At 39.1% G+C, this 26,233-nt stretch overlaps 2 protein-coding genes across 5 annotated transcripts in view; both read left to right on the top strand.

Moving 5' to 3' along the window:
* Window positions 1–1,217: 1,217 nt before the first annotated feature.
* Window positions 1,218–7,710, top strand: ptgis (prostaglandin I2 (prostacyclin) synthase). Its single transcript, XM_003448401.5, has 10 exons — window positions 1,218–1,676; window positions 2,087–2,210; window positions 2,294–2,469; window positions 2,568–2,705; window positions 2,843–2,955; window positions 3,066–3,247; window positions 5,918–6,083; window positions 6,394–6,575; window positions 6,918–7,069; window positions 7,422–7,710. The coding sequence occupies exons 1-10, from the start codon at window positions 1,606–1,608 to the stop codon at window positions 7,567–7,569; spliced, it is 1,452 nt and encodes a 483-aa protein (XP_003448449.1). The 5' UTR covers window positions 1,218–1,605; the 3' UTR covers window positions 7,570–7,710.
* Window positions 7,711–8,037: 327 nt separating this feature from the next.
* Window positions 8,038–26,233, top strand: part of kcnb1 (potassium voltage-gated channel, Shab-related subfamily, member 1) — a 36,841-nt gene continuing 18,645 nt past the window's right edge. Inside the window, exons 1-3 of one of the 4 annotated variants that reach the window (XM_025907215.1) lie at window positions 8,329–8,635; window positions 9,351–9,553; window positions 10,626–11,280. In XM_025907215.1, coding sequence (XP_025763000.1) covers window positions 10,681–11,280 — 600 coding nt within the window. In that variant the 5' untranslated portion in view covers window positions 8,329–8,635; window positions 9,351–9,553; window positions 10,626–10,680. Of the gene's footprint in view, window positions 8,636–9,350; window positions 9,554–10,625; window positions 11,281–26,233 lie in introns of all 4 variants that reach the window. The other 3 variants (XM_019359220.2, XM_003448402.5, XM_025907216.1) reach the window with 3 other exon arrangements.

The following is a 26,233-nucleotide window of genomic DNA, read 5'->3' as shown; positions in this document are numbered from 1 at the left end:
TTTCTGTAATGGCTAATCCACCAGTATGTGGAAGCTCTTTAACTGAAATGACCATTTTAACGCGCAGCTATAATGTTTGTTTATTTTTCACATTATTATTATTATTTTTTTTATTAAATTGTCAAACTACACTTGTTTACCTGCACTCCTGAACAGAAAAAATGTTTTTAGTGGCTGAACAATACGCGAGATTTGCTCAAATTTGGGGAAAAACAAAAAGTTGAATTCAGTTCAGTGAATTCACTATTTTTTTTGTTTGTTTTAAATGTGGTTTTGACAGATTTGTAAAATATTGGTGTTTTCTTATTATCACTTGAGTTATTACATTGCATCACAGCATTAAGACTCTAATGGCAAGTGTATGCCCACTGTGGGTTTAACAAATAATCAAGTTGTAAGAGTTATTTACAAACAGGTATTGTTTGTAAATAACCCCTGGTTTGTAGATTCACTTCAGGATTTCCACAAGAAGTTCCTTTTCTTGACTGAAACCCTTTTACATGGACAAGAGTATTTTGTTTGTTTTTTGTTTTGTTTCCCTTAATACATTTTGTTGAACATAACTTTATTTTTTATTTTGGTGTATGATAAGGTATTCTGCTGACGTCATTATGGAAACCTCCATACATTTCTTTGATACAGTTCATACATGTTTCTGAAAGGCAAGCAACAGGAATGCATCTTTGTTTTTATAGTTTCATTCACAGTGATTCAGATGTGATCATTCGTATTACACTTAAATGTTTGCCAACAGGAACTGAAACTTTGTGTTGCTACTGATGAAAGGTAAAGCTATGACACCCTCTGCTGGTATACAGTTTAATAAGCAAGCAACAAATTACCAGCTACCAGTGCCATAATTTCTTCATAATTAATTAGGTTCACCAGTTCAAAAATGACTAAATTGCTAAATTTTTATTTTTTTTAAATTTTTAATTTGTCATTTAGTAGTAAAATGATAATAACATGATGTCGCCGAGAAAAGAAAAAAGAAGAAAAAACACACCTGAGCCATCTAATTCCAAAACAGGTAATTAATCATTAGTTTCGGTACACAAACACGTCATCAACAAAAACCACTTGTTTCTATGACTCTCCGTAAGTCATCTAAAGGAAGCTAAAAATAAACGTTTCTCAATACCAAAGGGGGACTGAACTATGTCGTTGCTAACCTTAACTTTATGACATCCTCTTTAAAGTATGCTTCCTTTCATCACCTTGGAATCACGACCTGCTTTGTCTCGGTGATGTCACGGCTATGAAATGTACGGACAAGCGGCTTTTCTTTGAAAGCGACACTGTCACGCTGCAGTCTCGGTAAGGTGTACATTTGAGCCGAGCTGCTCAGAGTAAACATGGTTAATTGTCAGGTTAAATCACTTCTGTCTGTGTGAAGTCGGTGATGCGTGATTTTTGCAGTGTCTGACACCGCTTTTTGTGAGGTAGGCCATTGCGCAAAACTGTTTGTCACCGGCCACACCTTTTCCACGCCTTCCTAAAAAGTGGTAGTTACGGTTAAGCCGAGCTTAAAGATATAAGCCAGTCGCCAGCGGCTATGGACTACATTGTTCACGGAGCAGTTCGAGTGCCAGGCTGTACAGAACCATGTGGTGGACACTATTGTCAGTCATTACTGGAGTGCTTATACTAGTTGTCCGTTTCTCCACTCGCAGAAGGTAAGTGTTACAACATGTTGATTTTGCAGATTATAAAATAGTAATAAGGCTTGTTTACTGTGTAAATGCATATTTTCCAAATGTTACAGCTTTACTGATTACTTATTTCTTGAAGTTTGGCGCATTTAATCCTAATCAAAATGTATTAAAATGAACGAAAAGTAGTAGATATTAAATCACTACTTTAACGCTGTATCACTAATTGAATGTTTAGCATTTGGGGTTGCTTTTAACGGCAAAATATAGTGTGATTTATACTGAAGACGACTTGCCACTTGTCTTTTTAACTAAAGAAATCCTCCTTTTGGCATTGCTTCACGCGAATGCAAACCTGTTGTGCCAGATTCACGTAAAGTGAAAGGAAGCGAACTTTAACGCGGCTGCGATATGAATTTCCGTGTAACTGACAGGCGGAGAAATGAGCCTCCTCTGGACAAAGGTTGGATTCCATGGTTGGGACATGCCATTGAGTTTGGGAAAGATGCTGCAAAGTTTTTGGCCCGGATGAAAGAAAAACATGGAGATATATTCACAGTAAGTTCTGATTAATTAAAAACTATTTTCCTGAACATTTCTGGGATAGGTGAGGTGAGCAAACTAACAATCTGTCCTCACAGGTGCGTGTTGCCGGTCTCCGTGTGACAGTGCTGTTGGACCCACACTCATTTGACAGTGTGCTGAATGACAGAGATTCCTTTGATTTCACCCGGATCAGAAACCAGGTCATACAAAAGGTGTTCAGTCTGCAGCTGACAAACATCGAGCCTACGTCGGAGAGGAGATGGATGGAACAGTAATAAATATGTCTTTATCGACTTTATAAGTAACAAAATTATATGACTGAAACCAGTGTTGCAAATCTTAATACTATCTTTAATTTGCATTTCTTAGGCATTTTGAAGGTTCCAGTCTTTCCAAGCTCAGCAGCTCCATGAACACTCACCTTCACACCCTGCTCCTGCATTGCCACAATGGGTCAGAGTGGAAACAAGAAGGACTTTTTGACCTCTGCTATAGTCTTCTTTTTAGGTAAGGCATAATATTTTAACCTAGCAAAAATACTGCATCTAATCCTTAAAAAAGAACATGATAAACATGGTGGTATTCTTATGCTTTTACCTGTGACAAACAAGAAGAGTTTTTACCGTTCTTGTTGTTGTTATCAGGGCTGGATATCTTACGTTCTTTCAGAGGACAGACAATGCGGCTGCTGCTTATGAAGAGTTCCGCAAATTTGACAGTCTTCTCACCAAACTGGCTCGTGGCTCACTCAGGCGTGGTAAGTTGCACTGCAGCTTAACAAAAATAAAACAAATGTTCGATGAACGTATAAACTAAACTTGCATCTGCGCAGCACCATAATGCAAATGTTTGATGGTTTGATTACAGAAGAACGCAGAGCAGTCAGCTACTCCCAGGAGCGACTGTGGGAACTGCTTTCCCCGCACGGGCTGAGGGGAGGGTCAGAGTCAAGCACCTGGCAAAAAAGTTACTGTGACTTCCTACAACAGGCGGGAATAGATGCAGATATGCAGAAAAAAGCCCTGCTGTTACAGTTGTGGACCACACAGGTGAGAGCTGTTTAATTGTCTGTATTGTTTCCCGTTCTCACACAAACCATAAACATCCACAAATTCCTTACAGTGGCATCAGTGCATAAAAACTCCTCCGCACCCATTGCTTGAATACCATTTCAAACAACAGTGTTCAGCTTGCCAACATGAAATCATAGATGCTAGATTCCCTGTGGCCAAGTCACTCAGAGCTACCTGCTTCAACATGTAACTTGAACTGGAGTTGCCATGAATCAGTTTTCCGCGTCACTCTATATTCCTTGAATGTGAAGAATTACATGTGCAAACACTGAGAATGAGAACAGCGTTAGTCAGCTGAAGTTGCTTCCTCTTTTTCTGACAGTTTCAGGCATCATACCAGGCATGTGTGCTGTCAGTCTTTTGTTTTTGTTTCTTTTTTCTTTTCTTCTTTTTGGCTGGAGTCAAATTCGCCTGATAATGTTGTTTAACCAGTGCGCATGGATGCAAATCATTTTAAAAAGACTCACATTGATACTCCCATGGATACTTCCTCTAGTGCAGAACTCTCTTTTACACTATCCAGTAACACCAGTATCTTCCATGAAACCTTGCTTAAATATTATTAATTTTGTTTTATTGGGCTTTAATATAAACTGTTTCCATTGTTAGCAATATTTACACAGGTGTGACTGTGGGATTTAAGGTGTTTCACTAGTTCAGACAGGTCCCAGTGGTGGAGCAATGAGGTCACTACTCACTGCTGCCAGGTGGGGGAGATAGTGAGCTGTATTTGGTCTTTGTTTCTGCTGTTGCTCTATGCTACATTTTAGCTGTAATAGTTTTACCTCATCGTTATCCTGTTATTCTCCCTGGAGAAAGCTTTGTTCACCCTTAAACACTGATGTATGGAATCCTAACAATGATGAACCTATCCCGACCCCACACTGCAGGCTCTCACACCTGCTGTGCATGTTTGGGAAAGCCCGCCAGTCCCCACGTATATTTCTGCATTATCATGTCTGCTGGGATATTGGAGCACACAGTCTCTGTCTTGAATGGAAACTGGAGCACCACTGCAGAGAATAGAAGGATTAAATGTGAGACTGGTGAGAGGTGCCAGAGTGAAGCTTATACATGTGTTACAGGCAGATTGATGGTTTTTTCAGTGGAAAGTGTAAATGCTAGGATTTCACCGAAGCCGCCTGCATCGTCATGAGTCTTGCACAAGCTGGAGGATGCTGTTCTTTTTCCATTTGCAAGGAATCAATGTTATTGACTGAAACATACACCGATCAGCCGCAACATTAAGACCATTGACAATTGAAGGGAATAACATCCGGCTTCTCATCACGTCGAAATGTTCTGCTGGGATACTTTGGATCATGTCTTTATCACATACAGTGCACACAAACACTGATGCTGAACAAGCACACCCTATCAACACTCCCAGTCAGTAATACCTTCTTCTACCAGGACACTGAATGCAGCAGTAGTGAAAAAATGGGCATGAATAGGTGAAGGAACATGACAAAGAATCCAAGAAGCTGAACGAAATTTGCCAGTTCCTAACGAGATCACGCATTTACAGGCTGCAGTGAACAAACCTGATTAATGGCTACCCCACCTCCCCACCAATACACCTCAAGGTCCGGTGTTTATAACCTGGCATGGGTCAGATCTATTTTTGCTGCACAAGTTGGGCCTAAACATTATAGCAAATGTGGTTTTAATGCTGTAGGTTATTCAGCACCACTTTCACATTTAGTCATATAGTCAAAGCCAATAACTGGCCAGCAAAGCATTTTGGACCGTGAATAGTTGGGAAGTGAGTGGCATGGGAGTCATGCTGGTGAGCACTATTACCTCACAGTTCGAAGGCTCCTAGTTGGAATTTCCTGAGTGGTTGGGCCTTTCTGTGTGAAGTTTGTCTGCATTAGTTTTCTCTTGATTTCAGTTTCCTCCTTTAGTCCAAATCATGTTGATTTTGTATATTCGTTTTCTGCCTTTTCCACTATGTTAGCTGGGGTCGACTTGAACTCCCTTGCAACCCTATAAGTGGGATAAGTGGTTGAAAAGATTGATGGATAGATTAATGGGAATAGCTATATAACAAAAATGACCTAATATCACCGTTAATGCTAATTTCCATTTAAAAACTGTACTGTAAAACCTGCTTTGTGTGCAAATGGAAATGTTTTTTTCCTTCTCTCTCATCAATTATAATTCCCAAAATGACAGGTATTTTTCCTTTAAGAATCTGCAGCTGTTGGGACAGACTCATATTATAACCTGAGGCATTATATAAGGTGATCTGAAGATCTAAGAGGGCAGAAAGACAGTGTGATGTACTTCTAGTCACTTTCACTCATTTGCCCTGCCTGTCAATGGAGAGTTGACCTGAGATGAGGAGAAGTAAGAACAGCTCCCCTAACCCACAGCAATTACTGTCTGACAGGCTCAGGTGTCTCCCACAGTGGTTGACAGAGGTGCCTACAAAGCATGGGGTGACATATTGGCTTCTCCTCACATCAGTCATATTCACACAGTAGCAGTACAGAGAAATTAGAGGAAAGCAAATAATAGCCATCATCAAAAGTATCTCTATTTTAGGTATATATTAGCTTTATACGTACAAAATGAATTCTGTTGTTTTTTTTTCATCTGAAACTCATGTAAAGGTTTGTGTGCGTGCAATGTTTGTTTCAGTGTAATGCTGGACCTGCTGCCTTTTGGCTCCTTGGCTTCCTGCTCACTCACCCAGAGGCCATGGAGGCTGTTAAGTCAGAGATCAGAGGCCTTTCCACTCGGCGGGATACTTCCTTTCAGCAGCCCCTGAACAACCTGCTGGAAGCGCACAGCACACCTGTATTTGGTACGTAACAGCTGCTAGCAGCCTTTTCTGTTATTCACTTGAGCCCTTCTGCCTTGGGGTTTAATTGCTCCAGTGGGATGGAAACAAAAGCTCATTTTGAGCTGTTAGAAATAACTGCAGTGTATTGAAACAGTGACAGCAGCCATGGCAGTTTGAACTTTGAACCAATTAAATGTTGATTGCCTTTTTCATATAATCGTATCTGTGCAATGTTTGTTCATCGCCAAATTACGCCTGAGGGCACCGCTGACTTAACTCACACTGACACCCCTCTGACATCATCCACTCTGCTGTCCTTTCAATTCTGCAGATAGCGTTTTGAGTGAAACCCTACGGCTCACTGCTGCAGTAATGATCAGAAGAGAGGTGGTGCAGGACAAGATCCTGGACATGGCCAATGGACAGAGGTACCACCTCAGACAAGGGGACAGAGTGTGTCTGTTCCCTTTCCTCAGCCCTCAAATGGACCCACAGATACACCAAGAGCCACAGGTACTTGAAGTGCATTAATCTAGAATAGGATCTATGCATTAACAGCACCAACGTGGGCCCCTTTATAGTGATTATATTGCGGCAAATAAGCTGGCCTCGAGGTGGCATGATTAAACACTGTGATTTAAAACACAGGCATAATACTTCCTCTGGCATAAGCTGGTAAATGCCTACAAATTATTTGTCAAGGACTAGGGCTTGGTTATTTATTAATGTTCATTCTTATTATTTGTCTTAACTCGTTAGAGGTGAAATGCTATTTTATAGCCAAAAAGTCAAGCTTGTTTTCATGATATCGTAACACACACAGCTAACGAAGCCCACATGTTTTGCTCTTGACAGACTTTTAAGTACGACCGCTTCCTAAATGAAGATATGACAGTGAAGAATGAATTCTACAAGGATGGAAAAAAGCTGAAGTATTACAGCTTGCCTTGGGGTGCAGGGAAAAACAGCTGCGTTGGGAAAGAGTTTGCTGTTTCAACTATTAAACGGTGAGTGTTAAAATCATTTGTAACATATTTCCATTATTTATCTAAATAATACTTTCATCATCAAAGAGTTCCATGCAATTTCAACCTGATTACTCGTTCTGGCCATCTTCACATAACATCCCCCCTTTTTATCATTTCAGTCCTGCTTTTATGTTCTCAATCATAAAGTAAGAAGCTGTTATACAGCCATTGCTTATTCTCTGTACTGACCTGTATGACAGAGGTGAAGGATATTAGAGAGAAGTCACTCGTAACAGCCAATGTCAGACGTCCTGTACAAATGTTAAAACAGCCTCAGCTGTACTGAAATGTCTGAAAAGATGTAAACAGTTTTTACCTCTTTTTTCTTTAGATTTGTCTTCTTGGCCTTGACCCATCTTGATCTGGAGCTGTGTGACCCTGAGGCTAAACTGCCCCCCGTTAATCCCAGTCGTTATGGGTTTGGGATGCTCCAGCCAGACGGAGACCTGCAGGTCCGATACAAACTGAAGAGAACATAGCACCTTACTGTACAAACTACTTACTGACATACTGTAATATTATTTATTCTATCTTATATTTGATCAGTCCACCTTAAATCCTATTTAATGTTTTAATTTTTGTAATTTTGTATGTTAATAAAAAACTAAAGGAAACACTAACCACCTGATTTTGTCTCATTTTTAATGACTCCGATTTCTTATCTGTGTTCAGAAGTTAATGCAGATACAGAAGATGCAACATTAAATATCAGTGCAACAGCTCGATTATATTGATTTTGTAATGGGTCAGGATTGATATCAACTTTGAAATTATTTAAATGATTGCACTGTAGTGCAGTGTAATATAAAATATTTCACCACACTCTTCATTGGGGGCCTGACCCCCGCCCGCTTCCCACAGGATATGGTGGACTGCAAAGAAGACTAGTGAAACACTGATCAATCTAGAAGTGATCGCATCAGTCACACACCATACAACGATGCATCACTATAGCCTAATAACGTAATAAATAGAGCTACAGTGTGTCTCTCCAGTCAGGTGGGAGCTGCGGGTGTGTTTTCGGATTCTAGGCTTTTGTGCACATGCACATTTACGCGTCTTTTTCTGGAGACATCATAGTCTGACGTACACGTAGCTGTGTGTTTTTGATGATAGAGTTGCAGGACGCGGTGGTGAAAGAGTTAAACAGATGTGAAAGAGAGCGCCGAGCTGCCATGGATCCACCTTCACAGAGATGCGGCGCCTCCTCACACAGCTGACTGGGAACACAGGTAGTCTGTCCGAACGGGCTTGTCGGCGTACTTGTTGATCTTCAGGGTGAATCAGGGAAGCGAGATGCGGAGCAGGAAACCGGCGGGTAGACAGTAGATCGTGCAGAAGATATCTCTGCCATGTCGGAGGCAGAGGAGGGGGAAATGGATTGGTTTAGACCCTGGCAATAGTAAACCAATAACGACGCCTCAATTTTTTTTTTAAATTTTTTTTTTAAATGCTACTGCTTCGTTTTTGTTTGTGGCAGCGGATTGATTGTTCACAAGGCGGTACGTGCTGGTTTGATTCAGTGTAGGATGACAACTCACGAAGGTATTTTTGGGCTCATTTTCCATTTCTGGACTTTGTGTAATGTGCAACCTATCAATTGTAATTGCTTTCCACTTGCATGGGGGGAACACTGTGCGTTTAAGCTTGCACCATTATGGAGCAGGGAGCCTTTGAAAAACACGGGAAAAGATGGAAGATTTGCATTCACTACATTGCACTTTTAGATGGCTAGTACCATTCCCAATGTAGCTACGCAGATTGCCAGTGTGTACAAAGGTGGGGCTGATGTTTGTTTTGTGGTTTGTTTAATCTGTTTTGTCGAAGCTTTGACTTGGATAAAGCAGGAGGAGGGTGGAGGCTGCTTCAAATGAATATTTATTATTATTATTGTTATTGTTTTATTTATTCCAGCAACATCCACAACACAGATATAACAATATCTACATCTTTAATTCAGCAACACTTTTATGCTCAGTTTTTTCGTTCTTTCTTTTTAAAAAAAATTTGGATGCGCATTTTGAAACTAGTCCTCAGGCCTATTTGTGCTTGTGAAAGATTACAAACTTTGTGAGACAGTGATCACATCTGCAGGCCCGATGTGTTGTGGACTTTTCCATGCCCTCATCGCACAACACACAAGCTCAGTATATACGTTTCAATGTGCAGCTTGTGCCACGTGTACGGTCATAAATGGTCCATAAAAATATTGGCCTCTTCGTCACAAGAGGATGTAACGTAGGCTATATTTTCTTGTCAGATAGCCTGCCCTCCCAAGGGAGCTCGCCGTGATTCAGGGAGTGAACATTTGCTTCCTGGTGTTTCAGCACCATTGGACTGGACAGCGCTCACTTTGTACCACATTCATCACTGTGTGGTGTTCTGCGTCTCACCCACCCACAGCACTGCATGGGCGTCATACGGGCACAGATCGACTTCTGTGGAGGCAAAATAATAATAATAGTAAGAAAAAAAAGGGCACGATGACCTCTTTTTCCACCTTGTGCAGCCATCTAAGCCATCACAGCAGAAATAGTTGTTGTCATAAAGATAAATATTTTATCTGTTACCACAGAAGAGAGCTCTCTTCAGACTTGGTCAACACAAATAGGTTGTGTAAAGTTTTGGGAACTTGTTATCATCAGCATTTTTCCCCACACTTGCTTTAATTGATGATAGAACAGCATGGATGAATTTTGATATTGTTTCCCAAAATATTTTTTAACCCCCCAAAAGAAATGCATGACAGTGTGTGCTGGCTTTGGCCTTTTGTCTTTCTGAGCATTTTTTTTTTCTACTATTGGATGAGGAAACAATAAAAAAAAAGAAGATTGGACTGTTTTATTCATTTAAGTCACAACATCTGATTAGGGAGATTAGGATGATTTCATTTGTTTATTCTAAATGTATCTGATCTATAGCATCTGGAGGCAGTTTTTCTTCTGTTCTTGTTTTTGGAAGTGTCAAAAGTATTTTGTAAGTGACGGGGGAACATTTATTGAGGCTTTTTGCAGTATCAGTTTTAGATGATTGCAGTACAATAATAAGCTAGAATTCTGTTTTTTGCCTTGTTTATATGTGAATGAGTCATCTTAATAACCCCCATCTGTTCACCAAGAGATTCTTGTGGATTTAGGAAGAAATTAAACAAAAAAATAGAATAATGCTGAAGACAACAAGAACAGCAGTAACTGATTGGGAAATATCATTAGAAATAACTTAATTTTATTGATTTCCAGTATTTTTGCACGAGTAGTTCAACCAGTGAACAGTTAAGAAAGCATTTTATGATTGTTGAATGACATTTTCACAAGAAAGACGGAAGGATTAATGTGAGTGAAATCATTTTGTTTTACTTTTATCATCATTTTAACAATAGCCAGATTTGCCTTTCTGGGGTAATGTATCCCAAGTTGTGAACAACTGCCAGAGCAGCAAGATGTTACGACTGTTACAACTGAAATCAATGGGCCTCTGACATTTGTATTAAGCTCTGTAACACTAATGGTTTGTTTTTGTTTTGTGATTCCTTTAGATACGATAATGAATGAAGAGACAATCAAGTGTAGTCCATAGCCTCGGCGGTCCTCATGCTCTCTCTACCTAAAGTTATCATGGAGAAATCCTTGACCGAGTTAAATAAAGCCGGCTCTCGGTCAACATCATCGCTGCCACCTGAACCAGTGGACATCGTTCGCAGCAAGTCATGTTTCCGCAGAGTCAGGCTAAACGTTGGAGGGCTCCCACATGAGGTCTTGTGGCGAACGTTAGACAGGCTACCACGAACGCGTTTGGGAAAGTTAAGAGATTGCAACTCGCATGACTCACTGATGGAAGTGTGCGATGATTACAATCTTGAGGAGAATGAGTACTTTTTCGACCGGCATCCAGGGGCGTTTACATCTATTCTGAACTTTTACCGCACGGGTAAGCTGCACATGATGGAGGAAATGTGCGCCCTTTCATTTAGTCAAGAACTAGACTACTGGGGCATCGATGAGATCTACCTGGAGTCGTGTTGCCAAGCAAGATATCACCAGAAAAAGGAGCAAATGAATGAAGAACTCAAAAGGGAGGCAGACAACTTAAAAGACAGAGAGGGAGAAGAATTTGACAACACCTGCTGTGCCGAAAAAAGAAAGAAACTTTGGGACCTCCTGGAAAAGCCCAGCTCATCTGTTGCAGCAAAGGTAAAGCCATGGGATTTTGGGTGTGGGTTGATCATGATTATGTTCACTTTGACCCCTGTCACAGAAATACCTGCAGTGTTGTGCTTCAAATTTCAGTTTATTCAAGAAAAATCAAATAATAGGAAGTGCTCCTGTACCAAATATCAGCACAGCCAGGTGACCTTAGATTACTGCCATTGCACTGAGAGGAAACAGTTTACACTTTATGATTACACAAAATGTATCAGTCATTACATTTTGATTGTTCAAAAGTTGGAACATGGAGTAAATGCTGGAAATCATAGAAAAAACCTGTCAATGCCATTTGTTCGCATGGGATTTGTGTGCTGTTTTCTGCAGTTATTGTGATTTGAAACCTGGGAACAAAACAGGAAGACGAATTCGGTAACAACATAAATGGCTGCCTTTATTTATCGCTATAAAACATCTTTAAAACGTGACATTGAGCTCATTAGCCTTGTGTCCTGTAATGCTGCAGTTACAAAGGACCATTGCTGTATAATTGCCATCATTATTATCATCAAAACCAAAAACAGACCTTCAAACACACAGACCAGTGGACCAGATGGACCAGTTGGTAATAACTTGTTATTTCCACAATGTTACTTAATTTTTTTCCACTGTTACCAAGTTGTAATATAAAGTGCAACTACATTAAAATAACTAAAGCACTTGTTTGTTTGCGACCCCCCCAAAATCATTTTGAGATTTAGATGTTTGAGATATTGAATTTTCGCTCTGTGCACATGAACAAGAAGCTGGAAATGACATGGAATTCTTTCAGCCATAACCCTAACCCGCACCGTTAGTCAATGCATGTTATGCCATCAGCAGGCCTTTCACAGAGCCACACCTGCAACTGCAACCTGGGAGACCACAGCAGTGTTAAACATGAGCAACCTTTGATCACACTCTTCTCGGTTGGATTGGAAGGATCAAAGAGGGGGGCTGTTTCTTTCCAGCTCAGTTTTAAGGGGAGCAGCGTGCCTTGTTTGTCTTGCAGCTATTATTGCATGGGAAATGGAAATGAAACTATTAGCAATTTGTGCCGGCTGATGCTTTGCAGCGAGGATTTGTTAGAACTGTCAGCTCTAATCCACCAACAGAGTGAGATGAGTGCTGTGAGTCTGTCAGTGAAATGTCTTCTTCACAGGAATCAAAGAGATGTAAAATCGATGCCTATTGGGTTAGCGCTAAGAAAGTGCTGTAGCCTACAAAAAGGAGATGACCACTCGGAGTCGACCATGAGTTCTTGTCTCCGTTATCACGCCCTGATACCTGCAATTTATCAAAATATCAGCGGCAAACTGTTGTGAAGTGCTTGACGAAGATGGGTACAGCGATTCACTTTGAATAATAATACAGAAAATTGCTTATGCAAAGTGGTTTCAGCGAATCTCTAGCTCTCAATGTCTATATATATCTATTATTCATGTTAAAAGAATTTAACTGCTGCTAATTCACATCACCTCCTGGCTTTGCATCATTATATCTTGATAGTGGAGGATAGCGTGACAAAAAAAAGAGGCAAACTTGACATAGCAAGCAGCAGAGTTTATTAATTCCTAATTAGTTAAAAAAAAGGACCACATTAAACCACAGACCAAGCTACCAAAACCATTCAAGGGGTTCATGTATTGTCTTAGTTCTTTTATTTATTTATTTAACTGTGGGCTTCTTGAGCAATCCAACTTGAACCACAGACTATCCCGGTGTTAGCTGATCAGATGTGCTCTCCTATCCTGGACCAGAAATGGGACTGTATGTGCAGCAGCCCATAAACAGATGGTGAATGGTAGCGATTAGCACAAAACAAATGGTTACCAGGCAACAAAAGTACGATTTTATCATCACCGAAGGAGTGGGTATTGAACATTAGAGTAGGCCTATTTGTGTTTCTGTGTGAGTGTAATTGCACTTCTGTTTAGTTCCTGTTTTAATGTTTGTTCAAAACAAAATAAAAAGCTACAATTTTTAGATGTTCAGGGGAAGAAAATTTAAAAAAAAATCTCAGTGTTGCTGCCTGTGTTTTCTCTGCCCTGCCATCCTTCCTGGCTTTCTTTTCTCTGCATTGGCTCACATCTCTCCTCCCTTCCTTCCTTCTTCAGGCTCCTCTGGTATATACGTCTGACTAAATGTCAGGGAAATGTCACATTAATTATTCTCCAGGAGACTCTAGGCCCAATTTGAAGCTTCCCTCTCTCTGTTTACATTCTTTGTAAGCCACAGCATTGTCTGTCTCGCACTCAGATCTCAGATCAGATTCCAGTCACCATAAAATAAGATTGCGTCTGACCGCTGGCAAAGCAGTGCCTAACAATCAGATTGACACCAAAGAAAAGCCTTTTTCACCTGCAGTAGCATTTATGTAACGTCATGTTAGATCCGGGTGGTTTCTGCTTTTCATAATATCACAAATATCTGTTTACAGATTAGGAGACTGACAATATGCTTAAAAATTACGATACTTATATAAATGTTTCAAGTTATAGTTTGAATCCCATAGTATATAAGTTTATATTCAGAGTAAAATTTGTAAGCAACTTTTTTTGTGATACTAAAAAAACATTGCTCAAAATCAATTGTGTCCAACTTCCTCTGAAACCATTACTGAATAATAAAATTTTAAATAGATTTTATTTTGAAGATTTTATTTGAAATCTGCTATTAATATGGGTTCGCCTTCAGACAATTTACAGAAGGAACCAAAGCCAAACGTGAATATTGCTGTCATCTTTGTCCTCCATGCATTCATAAATGTGGAATTACCAGTTCCTGCTCCGTCAGTGGGTATTGTGCATCAGATGGCAGGCAACAAATTCCAATTACGCTACTCTCATGTCACAGTTAACATGACAAATAAATGTGGCTTGGCGATATTCCTACTCATAAATCAGTCTGCAGCAGAATCCAATACAAGCACCCAGACTAGAATCGGTCACTGTTTCTGACATCTGGACAGTCACAGCTGGTTAGATGATGTATAAGAAGCCATAAAAAAACAAGACTAGAATTCCTGTCATCAATCATGGGCTGGATCATCCAGAGCCTGCACTAAATATTTCATAGAAGACCGATGAAGGCTGTACAATTTCTGTACTTGCCTATGATTGTATACATATGTAGAAATCTCACAAACTTGGTGCATTGTCCATCCTTCTCTATTTATAGCTGTTGACTGGACAGACAAGGATATCTGAAGAGGGTGAACAAGTTTAGACTGGCCTTTTTCTCCATTTTAAGATGTAGCTTTCTAGTTTTTAACAGTTATTAGATAAGATTTATGAGCTTTCTATGGGACTATAACAGTCCAGGCCAAGATTGCCAATGTCCTTTTGACATCTGGGACTGAATCAACCTTTAAGATTTAATCCTGCTTTTGACAGGATTGATCAGTGTGACTGCTCATGTCATCTAGAAACTTGCGTAAATATACAGTAGATGCTTTAAACCTGTCAAGTTTTTTGTGGTTTCCACTATATGTCCATTGTGAGTTTGCTGTTGTTTTCAGTTTATATAATGTTCCCCATTCAGCAGATAATTTCCCTTATATAATTTTCCTTAGTCATTAGATAACAACTATATCCTCATCCCCTAGCTAATGAAATGACTCATGGTTATATGTTCCAGCATGCCTACTAATATAAATTATTCTACTTGTCTCTAATTAAACTCTGTCTATCCCTAAACCTTTTAAAACTTGATGAAGTTAAATTATTGAAACTGAAAGCTGGGCTCTCTGTCTATTCATTTTACATTTGGCAAGATGAAGCAACGCAAGTTTATTTGTAATAATTATGTCATAAATAACTCGTATCAAATAAGTCATTTGATACAAGGCAACCTAAGTTGTGATAATAATGCATGAAAATGAACAAAAGGAAAATTAAATGTTCTGAAGAAAAGCTGAAATATAAAAAAGGGTAAACTAAAATTACTGAGGACAGTTTTAAATCAGAATGTACGGAATAAATATGAGTGTCAGGATCTTCTTTTCAGTTTCCTGACGGTCTGCTTATTAATCTCCAGTGAGTTTGTGTAGAAATTCGGCTGTAGTTGCTCACACAGTATATTTATGTAATCGACTGCTAATGCAATGTTAATGTTACACATATAAATGGACATTTTGATTAAAGGCACTCGAGTAAAGGAGGTGTACCTTTGTGAATATTTCGTTCTATGATGTTCATTAATATCTTAGAAAGATCGCCATCTCAACAGCAATTATACATTTATCCTTTAAACTGTGTCGTTACTTTGCAAAAGACAAAGACAAAAACAAAACACATTCCTACACAGACTGTGAGGCATATTCCTAATCTCTAAATGCCTCATAACAGTTGCACAGGGCACTGATGAATATTTTAAAACCCTTTGTCAAATTTGTTTTTATCCAACTTTGTGGAGAGAGTGCTTTGGTGTCTACGGTGAAGTTGCTGCTGTGAACGTCAGAGCACGCATGGTACAGTCCTAGTGAGAAGTAATGGGCGAGTACCTCCAAACCTTTGACTGGCACTGTATGTGTTGATGAAGCAGCTGTAGAAAGAGAGAAGTAAATGAGTATCACATGCTTCTCTGACAGAAAGCTGTTGAGTAACCATGCAGTACTAAAGTTACTAACTGTACTTGAGGAGTAACATCCTTTTCTTGGGTTATTTGTCCATCTTATCTTGGTCTGTTTGGTGCAGAGATTTAGGCTGGGATCATGTGTGCTAGGAGCTTGAGCGCCCCAGAGATTGCTTTCACGGCAGTCACTCTCTGCCTGTCACACTGTCTCCTCGTCAACATCTTCTGAGTGTCCCTTCTAACTTGCCCTCAAGTCAAAGTCAAAGGCAGCGACTCAAAGTCTACTGCAGCCTCTAAAGGTTAAAGTTGAAATAAACTCAAAACCTCAACCACAGTGCTTAAAATATGGACTTACTAACTGCAGGAACTGATTAACCACTCTCACCTATCATCGATTTTGTCATCACTATTTCCGACACAAGCAAATACACACTCATGCTCGCATATGCCTGTATTTGCATGGTTTCCTGTTTAGAATGCAGTAAAACCGTATCTCCGGTGTTCATTATGAATTTTAGAATAAATTTATTTGAATGTAAGAAAAAACTTACTGACATTCTACTTCCTTTTACTCAAGCTCCACCCTCCCCCATTTTTACACACCTACACCTACACACACACCACACACTCACACATATATATATTTATATTGAGACAGACAGAAAGCTTCAGGAGGTTAATGCTGACATTTAGAGAAAAATGTTCCTTAGACTATTATAATTAATGGTGTTGCTCTATCTCATTATTGAATGTGTCAAATATGTAGAAATGAAGAACAGAGACAGTAAAAATAACTAACAGATCATGTAAAAGTACACGGAAAGCCTTGAAGGGCAGGAATTGAAGTGGCCAATTAAATCATCAGTGAATTGTTTAGACAAAATTTACCAAACCATATTTTTGGCGTTATTTTTGTTTTGGGCTTTTTTTTCATCCAGTAAATGAATGATCTTTAATGATTACAGCTGCATGCCATAACCATCATGCCATAACTAAGTAATCTCAGACTAAGGTACAACACTGCAGATGCTTGTATCATGACTTTGGTTTTGAAATGACTACACAACCAGTTTATATGAATCCTGGTATAATTTTATTGGTTTTAAGGAAACTTACACTCATTGGCTACTTTTTTAGCTATACCTGTTTAGCTGCTTATTAATGCAAATATCCATGGTGAAGACAGCATGCTGAATTCAAACCAAGCATCAGGATGGGGAAGAAGGTTGTTCATTTCAGATGTCAGAGGACAATGGCAAAGCTGCTTTGAACTGATAGGAAGGCAACAGTAACTCAAGTATCACCTATAGATCCACAGTATGCAGAAAAAATCTCTGAATGTGCAGTATGTTACAGCAGCTGAAGACCAAACCTGGTCCCACTTAAGTAAACTAAGAACAGAACACTGATGTTACAAAATAGATTGGAAAAACATTGCCTGGTCTGAGAAGCCTCAATTTCTCCTGCAGGGTTACAATAGGGGTTTCAAACATTTGGCCCGCAGGCCACATCCGGCCCGCGATACAAAATTATCCGGCCCACGAGATAATTTCATATGTCAATCAATAATGACTTGTCGATATGTTGGAGCCCAATCTTCAGCCTTCTTGCTGAGAATCCATGCAGGCAAGCGAATATGTAAAACGAGCAGCATCTGGCTGCACTTTAGTGATATTGGAGACTGAAAAGCTGAATGCAGAATTTATAAAATTAGAAGGTGGATATTTTCAGCCATTTTCCATTATGGAGGACAAAAGGTTTCAAACTTGTCCAGGCCCTAAACCTCATGTGTGTTCTCCTTAGTAGTGGCTAATGCATAAAAATACAGCTTTTATGAAAACGCTGAATAAAAATTGCTTTATTGAAGAAGGCTAAATTTACAGTTCAGTGTTGAATATTATGTAAAATAAACTATATGCAAAGTGTCTTTGAATGGTAGAGATGCAGAAATGTCTGCATGTACCACAGAGCCTTGGCTCAATGACTGAGTGTCTAAATGAGTCTCACAGGCCTGAATGTGCGCTTGAAGCCATTTATAATTCTTAACTTGTTTGATCTGCTGCTCACCACAAACAAGCACAACCATACATTTTGGACTTTTAACTGTATTTTCATAAGTTTTACAGCTTTTCCTACTTATAAAAACCTCCCTTATGACCATTCATACTACACAAAGTAATTAAGCCATAAACAATTAACCTCTTGAACCCCAATGCCCGCGGTACCGGACGCAAGAGAGGGAGAACATCTGGTTTAACAGGATGTACTCCCAGATCTGTTATTTAAATGTAGACATGCATCATATCCACAGACACGCCAGAATCTCAGCTAAGTGTTCACAAAACCCTTTCAACAGTCACCAAACAGCTAGAGCAGGTAAACAGATTCCACAAAATGATGTAAACACAACACAACACACAACAACAACAACAAAAAAGTGGACAGCCTGGCCAATGAGCTACCAGAACATTTTCTGTAATTTTACACTTATTCCAAAGAGTTGTGTTGCCACATTTCTTTCTTTGTCACAGCAGCTTTTTCTTTGTCAGGTATAAAAACAGTTAAATATGTCACTTCTTTACACAGACGGTTTCACCGGTCCGGGGCTGTATTCGACCCGCGATGTAAAATGAGTTTGACAGCCCTGGGTAGAATTTGGTTTAAATCAAAGAAAAGCAGGGACCAAAGCTGCCATGTATCAGTGGTTCAGACTGCTGATAGTGTAATGTAGTATGCAATGTTTTTTTGGCACACCTTAGTACCGATTAAGCATTATTTAAATGCCCCAGCCTACTTGAATATTGTTAATGATCATGAATGTGGCAGTCGGTTCATGATTCTCAAATGGCCACCACAATCACCAGATCTCAATCCAGTAGTAGGCCTGTGGGAGATTGTGCAAATTGACACCATTGATGTGCGGTGATCTGCAGCAACTGTGCGACGCTATCATGTCAATATAGTCCAAAATATCTAAGAAATGTTTTCAGCATCTCGTTGAATCTGTGCCACGAAGAATGAAGACTGTTCTGAAGGCAAAAAGAGTTCCAGCTCAGAACTAACTACATGTAAAAGTGGCCTGTGGGCGTACATATATATATATATATATATATATATATATATATAAAAGATGGGATTCTATCTTTTTGCATCTTATTTGGGCTGATGAAAAGAATAGAAGGAAAGGTCAGTCTTATTTGGAGACTGAATGTTCTTTGCAAATTTCCTTACATAGTCAGTGGTAAGTGCAGTAGAAATCATTATATAATTATCATGGCATTGGTTGTTTTAATTTTGTGCGTTACGGATACATTAGGTTATCTAATTGCTGACCGCACAACAAACAAAAGAAAGATAAAGCCATGCTAAAGATTTTTGAAATTGTACCATATTGATCAGTATTATTAGTTAACAATGGAAGAGCGGTTTCGGAAAGAGTTTGGCCTTATGCAGTAGCTGTTTCAACAATGTGCTGCATATTTCATGTTCATTCACTGTTAATGTGCAGAGGGTCTGGCAGAGTTGTGTTTGTGAGTATTTTATAAGTCATGTCATGCATTTTGTAGTGGATAGATCTGAATTGGTGGTGTCATTTCAGCTCCTCAGGTTTACACCGGGGCATAAGAAGTTTTAGTGAAGGTGGTTTGTTGGTTTGCTCAGTTTACTAATTTCAGTGGACATGTTCTGTCTGTTTCTGTGATATAAATTATGTAACTATGGTCATCAGAGTAACAGTTGTGGACCTTATTCTAAATTTTTAGTTGTTGTGCAAGGATATGCTTAGAAAAAGTCTATTTTTTTTGTTTTGTCAGAAGTGTATTTTTACTGATGAAGAAAAATCATGACTTTCATAGAATAGTAGAGTGTGAGGAGGTGGTCAGGAATCCTACAGAGCTGCGAGCGCCTTTCATTCAATTTTGAGTTAAGCTGTTACATGAGCTAGGGAAAGACATTAAGACATCACATTTCCAAAGAGGAATGAAGCCTCAGGGGCAATGGCTGTAAGGGGGAAAATTAGAGATCAGGAGATCTGGAAAACTGAAGACTGAAACTATGAAAATTATTTGTGTGACATGTAGAAATCGGAGTCAGGAAAACAGAATAATAAAGAATAAAGAAGCAGATTTCTCACTTAGGGTAAAAAGAAATCAAGTGTTTCTCTTAGCCTGGGGAAAGAACACTTCAAATTCTGGGTTGTCTCTATATGGCGATGTATTCGTTTAATATCTGCCTCTTACAGATATGGGAATCATGTGCGTCATAGCATTGTGTCTGTAGGGCCTCAGATGACAGCAATCTTTCACTTCACAATATAAACAAAACTTCTCTTAACTGAATGCGTCTAATTAGGGTTAGACCTTCACAACCTTCCCACCACATACAGAAAATTGCTCTATTTATGAAAAGACACCACCTGTCTCTCCTGATGTGGTTGGTGTTCAGTGGGTTAAGCAAACAACGTTCACCTATTAAATGCTGAAATGCTGTGTGAAACTCAGAATTAACTCTGGTTTATTCTTTAGCCCACCTGTGTATGTCTGTGCTCTGTGTCTGCCTTTTTTCTATTCAGGTCAATTTTATTTTATTTATATAACTCCAGTTCACAACGACAGTTGCCTCTTACAGTGATGCTTTATATTGTAAGGTAAAGACCCTACAATAATACAAAGAAGACAGCCCCAACAATTATATAACCCCACTTGAGCAAGCACTTTGGCAACAGTGGGAAGAAAAAAACAGTGGCAAGTTTGAATACAAAAATTTCAGCTACAGTGCTCATGCTCAAACATCAAGGTAAGGAGATCTCAGAAAGTTGATCTTGTATCTGGATGTAGTAACCTTCAGGGATATACTCCAAGTAATTTTAAGTAGTGCATAATTTCTGGCAATTTTCATGTTAAACTGTAAATATGATGTACTTTTAAGTGAGTGATGGATGCATTATGTGGTGGTTTAACCTTGCCTTTTTAAATAATTCTGCATAATATTGGCGTGAATCGTACATATTCCACTATTCATTTGTCCTGTTTGAAAATGGGGCATGTCTACAAAGACATATGTATTTACATAGACACTAGAGACTCATTTCTGTAACTATTAAGGTAAACCTGGATAACATTATTTGAAAAGCTTCTGATAATCACTTTAATGGAGAGTATTTTATTTTATTAGTTTTTTATTTTTTCCTTTACACTAGATTAGGTTCTAAAGGATGTGGCTTATCCTTTAAAACAAAACAAAAAATCTCAGGAAAATCGCTCAACAATTAACTCTCGTCTAACAGTACCTCCGTAGATGTAGTTTCCAGAACAAGTCATTTTGGGACACAGTGGCTCTGGGGAAAACACGTGTATGGTTGAAATAATCATAAAATATTTAGCACAGCTAGGAAGGAAAAGCATCAACGATTGGCTTCACTCTTTAACATGAAGACATATACACTATAATATGTGTTCCCTACTCTTTAATCTATAAAAGCAAACAAAACCCAGTGTGGTTTATGGTAAATTTAAAGACATTTTTCATTCGGTACTTTCATTATTGCAGTTGGTGTCAAACAGAGAGTTTACTGTGCACTGAAGTTTTGTCTCACATGTAAATGTAACAGTATGTTCAGTGATTAATATTGAAACTCCTGTGTAAGTTATTCCGAGTCAGTACTAGCCCTGAAGGAGAGAGGCCATCAAGGACCGGCACAACTGCTGAATCATGATATTAGTGTGTACGACACGCTGCACCGTGATGCTGCTTAGGCAACATTGAAAATTTGAAGCCTCTGAGCAACAATGTTCCCTTTTCGGAAAAGCAGTGAGAAATTTAAGAAGACCATGCAAGATGTAAAGATTTTGCAACTCTGGAGAGTTAGTGTGGCAGTAATAGTTGTCTCTGTTGTGTAAGTTACCGTGTGTGTAACTTCCAGGTTACACTTGAAGTTGTGCTGGGAAATTTTTGCTAGGGCTCCTTTTCCTGGAGGTTTGAAGAATAAAAAGCGTCAAAACGAAGCTGGAGGAGTAAAAAAAAATTGAGCTTAACAAATCCTGAACACACCAGTCACTCATCTGTACAATTTTTTACCATCCAACATGGGGTCGTAGGCAGGCCATCACTGAGATTTATGCCTAAAATTCCAATAAAATACATTTAGTTGCTTTTACTCTTACCATTTACTAATCTCTGAGCAATGTCTGAGAGTCTGAAATAACTCGTGAGAAAATCACCAGTGAATAATAAATTCATACCTGCATATCATATGCTCATACGTATTTAATGTGGAAACTGTCAGTGTCATCTTTCTACACTGCTCACTGTCCAGTGAATGAGGAGCTAATTAATTGGTCAGCTAGCCCTAATGGATTAGATTTATTTCACATTAATACAGATAATATGTACCCTAAGCAGTCCTCACAAGCCTACAAAAACATTTGCATGGGTTGGGATGGTTGAGAGGTGTCAGTAATAAACTTCTCTAGAGTCATTTAGATTTACCCTACAGATGGAGACAGATTGAGCAGCAGCAAGAGTAGCAAGTGTTTGCATCACTGTTACAGGAGCACAGCAGAGCAGCAAAGTGGATGTTGTGGGGCATTGGCAGTGAGATTTAGTTATTGCAAGGGGGCATTAGATAAACAGCATCTTGCATCAGGTACAGTTTGTCATGTGCCTTATGCATCAGAACAACTTGGCATGTTTTTCCTGAACTAACTCACAGGCTTTGATCCATTAAATAAAATATGCAGTAAACAGTATTATGTGTTTGCCTAAAAGCATTTAGTAATTTATACAAACATTTATTATTACAGATAATAACTAACTGTTTTTTCATTTCCTGTCTTCTTCATTTCTTACACACCATACAGAAAAAAGTAGCATGGCGTTATATTCTGCTCACGGTCCTTCAGTGAGGCTATTTCTCTATTACCTCTGAATGCAACCTCCCTGCACTTCATATCCAATTCTCAACATAACATATATGTGCTCAGATCAACAGAATCTCTATAAAGGTTTCACAGGAACAAGCTGATCTGATTCTGGTGGCTTTTGCTGTTTTCTTCATTGGTGGATTTCACTTCACTGTGCAGGTTATTTTGAAAGGCAACTGAATACATTTAAAGAAAGAGTGAAGGCCACTCTACTGAGGTAAAGGAGACATATTTATCAAGGGAATATGGAGAGGAGACTTGAATACTAGTGCAAGAGGCTTTTCACCGAAAATAACACTTTCACTTAAACTTTGTTCTGGTTCCAGGTTACAACATGTAAACCCAAATGAAGAGACACACAGTTTTGTGCAGAAAACACACAAGTAGTTAGTTTTTCTTCTTCGCAGGCTATGTCTTTTAGACTGTTTGCTTACCCCAAACAGGGATTAACCAGTCACAGTTAATGTAAACAGGCAGAGCTGTTGCCTTTGTTCAAAATCAAAAGTACAATTTTAAAAAGTGCTATGAAAATGCCTAAAATGTAAACGTTAGTGTGTCCAAAAGAACTTATCATGTTTTAAAATGAAAGCATACTTACTTCCAATGCTAAGGCTTAACATATCAGGATATGGTACTTAGCACTTCTTAAAATATGGTAAATAAAACCTGTGTCATTAATTATCTAATAAAGACTTAAACCAAAATGCAGAAGCCCTGCACACTTATGAATTACTAGAGTATATGTTAGTCATTAATTGTTCATCCACAAGTGTGAGCACATCTATAAAAACAGACGTTTTGGCAGTTTTCAGGTCTGAAGCATTCAGTGTCATGTGGAGAAATGTGACGAGTGAGGACCCAAAATGCAGGGCACAAAAGGCAGGCAAGGCTCCATGAAATTTTGATTGGGGCATAAGAAATAGCAACAGGGAGAAGGAGAGTCCAAAAAAAGCAGTTCTGGGAATTGGCTGGCCATGAGGCTAAACAGAGGAGATGTAGCAGTTTTGAGGACAGGCCAAGCCACAGAGCTAGATATAGGGGCTGAAGCCAGCAGTGAAGCTGATGCGGCCAGGGATGCAGGCTCAGGCTGAGGGCCATTGTGGACTGTGGCGAGGAATGCCTGCTTCCTCCTGGAGGAAGGAGCAGGGAGTGCACCGCTGGCAGGCCTCTCATCCTCAGGCCGCTGTTCCACCAACAAAGAAGCTGGCGTGGAGCAGACTCGGGTGCTGGGCAGCTGGGCTCCCAACAGGCTGGGCTAGTTCGGCTAACGAGAAGCAGGCTCCTCATGTGGAGGAGCGTAAGAAGTGAGGACCCAAAATGCCAGCGCGAAGGCAAGCAGAGTTCAACGAATATCAAGCTGTTTCTTTAGGCTGATGGCAGGTAATCCAAAAAAGACAAAACATAAAGTTAAAAAAGGGAAAACTGAAAACTATAAACTACCAGAAATTACAGTGTGAGCTAAAAAATAAAAACACTAAGGCAAGAGGAAGAGACAGTCAAAGAACCAGTGGGAGAACATACAGAAAGACAGTTGGGGAAGTGAACACAGCCGGGGAGAACGAGACACAGGAAACAACTGAAAGAACAAGACTGGACAAGTATGGCTTATTTGAAAGGCTTGTTGGAAGAAAGTCTCCTCTCTCTGAACAAAATATGGCAGCACAGCTTAGGAAAATAGTTTAGAGATGTTTAGCCAAGCTGCACAGCAACATATTTGGTGGATCACGAAGAAATATCAACAGAAACACCTCATACCAATGATCAAGCACAGCTGTGGAGGGTGGTAAATTGCTGCTTCTTATATAGCGCTTTTCTACTCTTACCACTCTTTATACAGCTTGCCTGATTCACACATTTGAAGCTGAAGTGCTTTCTACCTAACATTCACACGCATTCATAATCCAAAGTATGCATCGGAGAGCAACTTAGGATACTTGGCATGCAGACTGGAGTACCCAGGGATTGAACCATAAAACTAAATGACTAGTAGATAACCTGCTCTGCCTCTTGAGCTATAGCCACTAGATAATTACAGCCACCCTTTGGGATTGTTTTGTAGCCACAGGACCTGTCACGTTGCAACCATTGAGTCAACCACAGAGTTTTCTGTGTACCAAAGTATTTTAAAGGCAAATGTGAGGCTATCTGTCCAACCGCCCAAGGTTTTCTGACACTGGGTCATGCAACAGGACAATGATTCCAAGCAGTAGATCTACAATACAATGGCTAAATAAAAAAATAATTAGTCATGTTGTAGTGGTCCAGTCAAAGTCCAGGTCTCAACTAAATTGAAATGCTGTGGTGGGACCTTAAAAGAGCTGTAGATAAATGAATCTCTGCAATGCCTAATGAACTGAAGCAACCTTGTAAAGAAGAGTGGGCCAAAATTCCTCCAAAACTATGTGAGACTGATAAAGTCATACAGAATGATTACTTCAAGTTACTTCTGCTGAAGGTGTATCTGCAAGCTGCTGATGGGGTACACTTAGTTTTTTTCACAAACTGCTTCTGCATTTAATTTGTTTTTTATTACATAAATAAGGGCACAGTCTAATGTGTCATGTTCTTCTTCATCCGAGAAGTGTATTTACCTAATTTCAAGTCTGGCTAAGGACCAGATTATTTTTTTTATTATATCCTAATATGTACTAAAGAGTGTGATTTTTTTTTCACCTGATATAGTTTGTTAGAACAGGGTGAGTGGTTTGATTTTAATTCAGCAGGTAATAAATGATTAGATACGGCTACAAAATATTTTAGGACTATTTTTGTTTACTATTTTTGCCCTGTTGACTGATTCCAAAGACTAATGTTTATTCTCTGTTCCAATAAAGTAATTTGATTAAGATTTGCTGAGGAAATTATATAATCTAAACTATTCTAAATGTCCTATCATAGATCTACTGTAAAAGGATGCATAAAAGCTATTAAACTATTATAATTTAATATGAAATTATGGAAGACATTATTATCTCTGTCCCTTTTATATAACATCTTGTTTAATGCAATAACAATATAATAATTGGCAGCTGAATTATGCTAATAGAAACCCTAGGTTGGGTACAGTGTGCATGTATACTGTAAAGATTAGCATTTTGCAAAGTGTCTTGTGTGGAGGTTAATGAATACAGCTGACTTGTGTTTTATTAGGTTAAAAAACAAAACAGTAGGCTATTTATTTCATTTTTTACCATTACTGTATTGTTTTACTGCTACTGTTAAATTAGATTAGTCTGTCTGACTCTGTCCTCAACTCCACTGAGCTAACTGAAATCCAGATAAATGGGTGAGGGCGTGCAGATTTTACAGTAGGAACACTAAAATAAAAGCATTTTAGACAACAGCTAACAGTAGTGTCCTGTAAAGCTTGTACTGTGTACAGCAAAAAAAAGCTATTGCTGTGGATTATACCCATGCACTGTTAAATTAGAGCTTTGTGCTTTGCCAGCACTTTTTTGTCACTAAAC

The sequence above is a fragment of the Oreochromis niloticus genome, linkage group LG5 (assembly GCF_001858045.2).
Source record: "Oreochromis niloticus isolate F11D_XX linkage group LG5, O_niloticus_UMD_NMBU, whole genome shotgun sequence".
Taxonomy (NCBI): domain Eukaryota; kingdom Metazoa; phylum Chordata; class Actinopteri; order Cichliformes; family Cichlidae; genus Oreochromis; species Oreochromis niloticus.
Note: the sequence above shows the minus strand (reverse complement) of the source record. Positions and strands in the feature narration are given on the sequence as shown.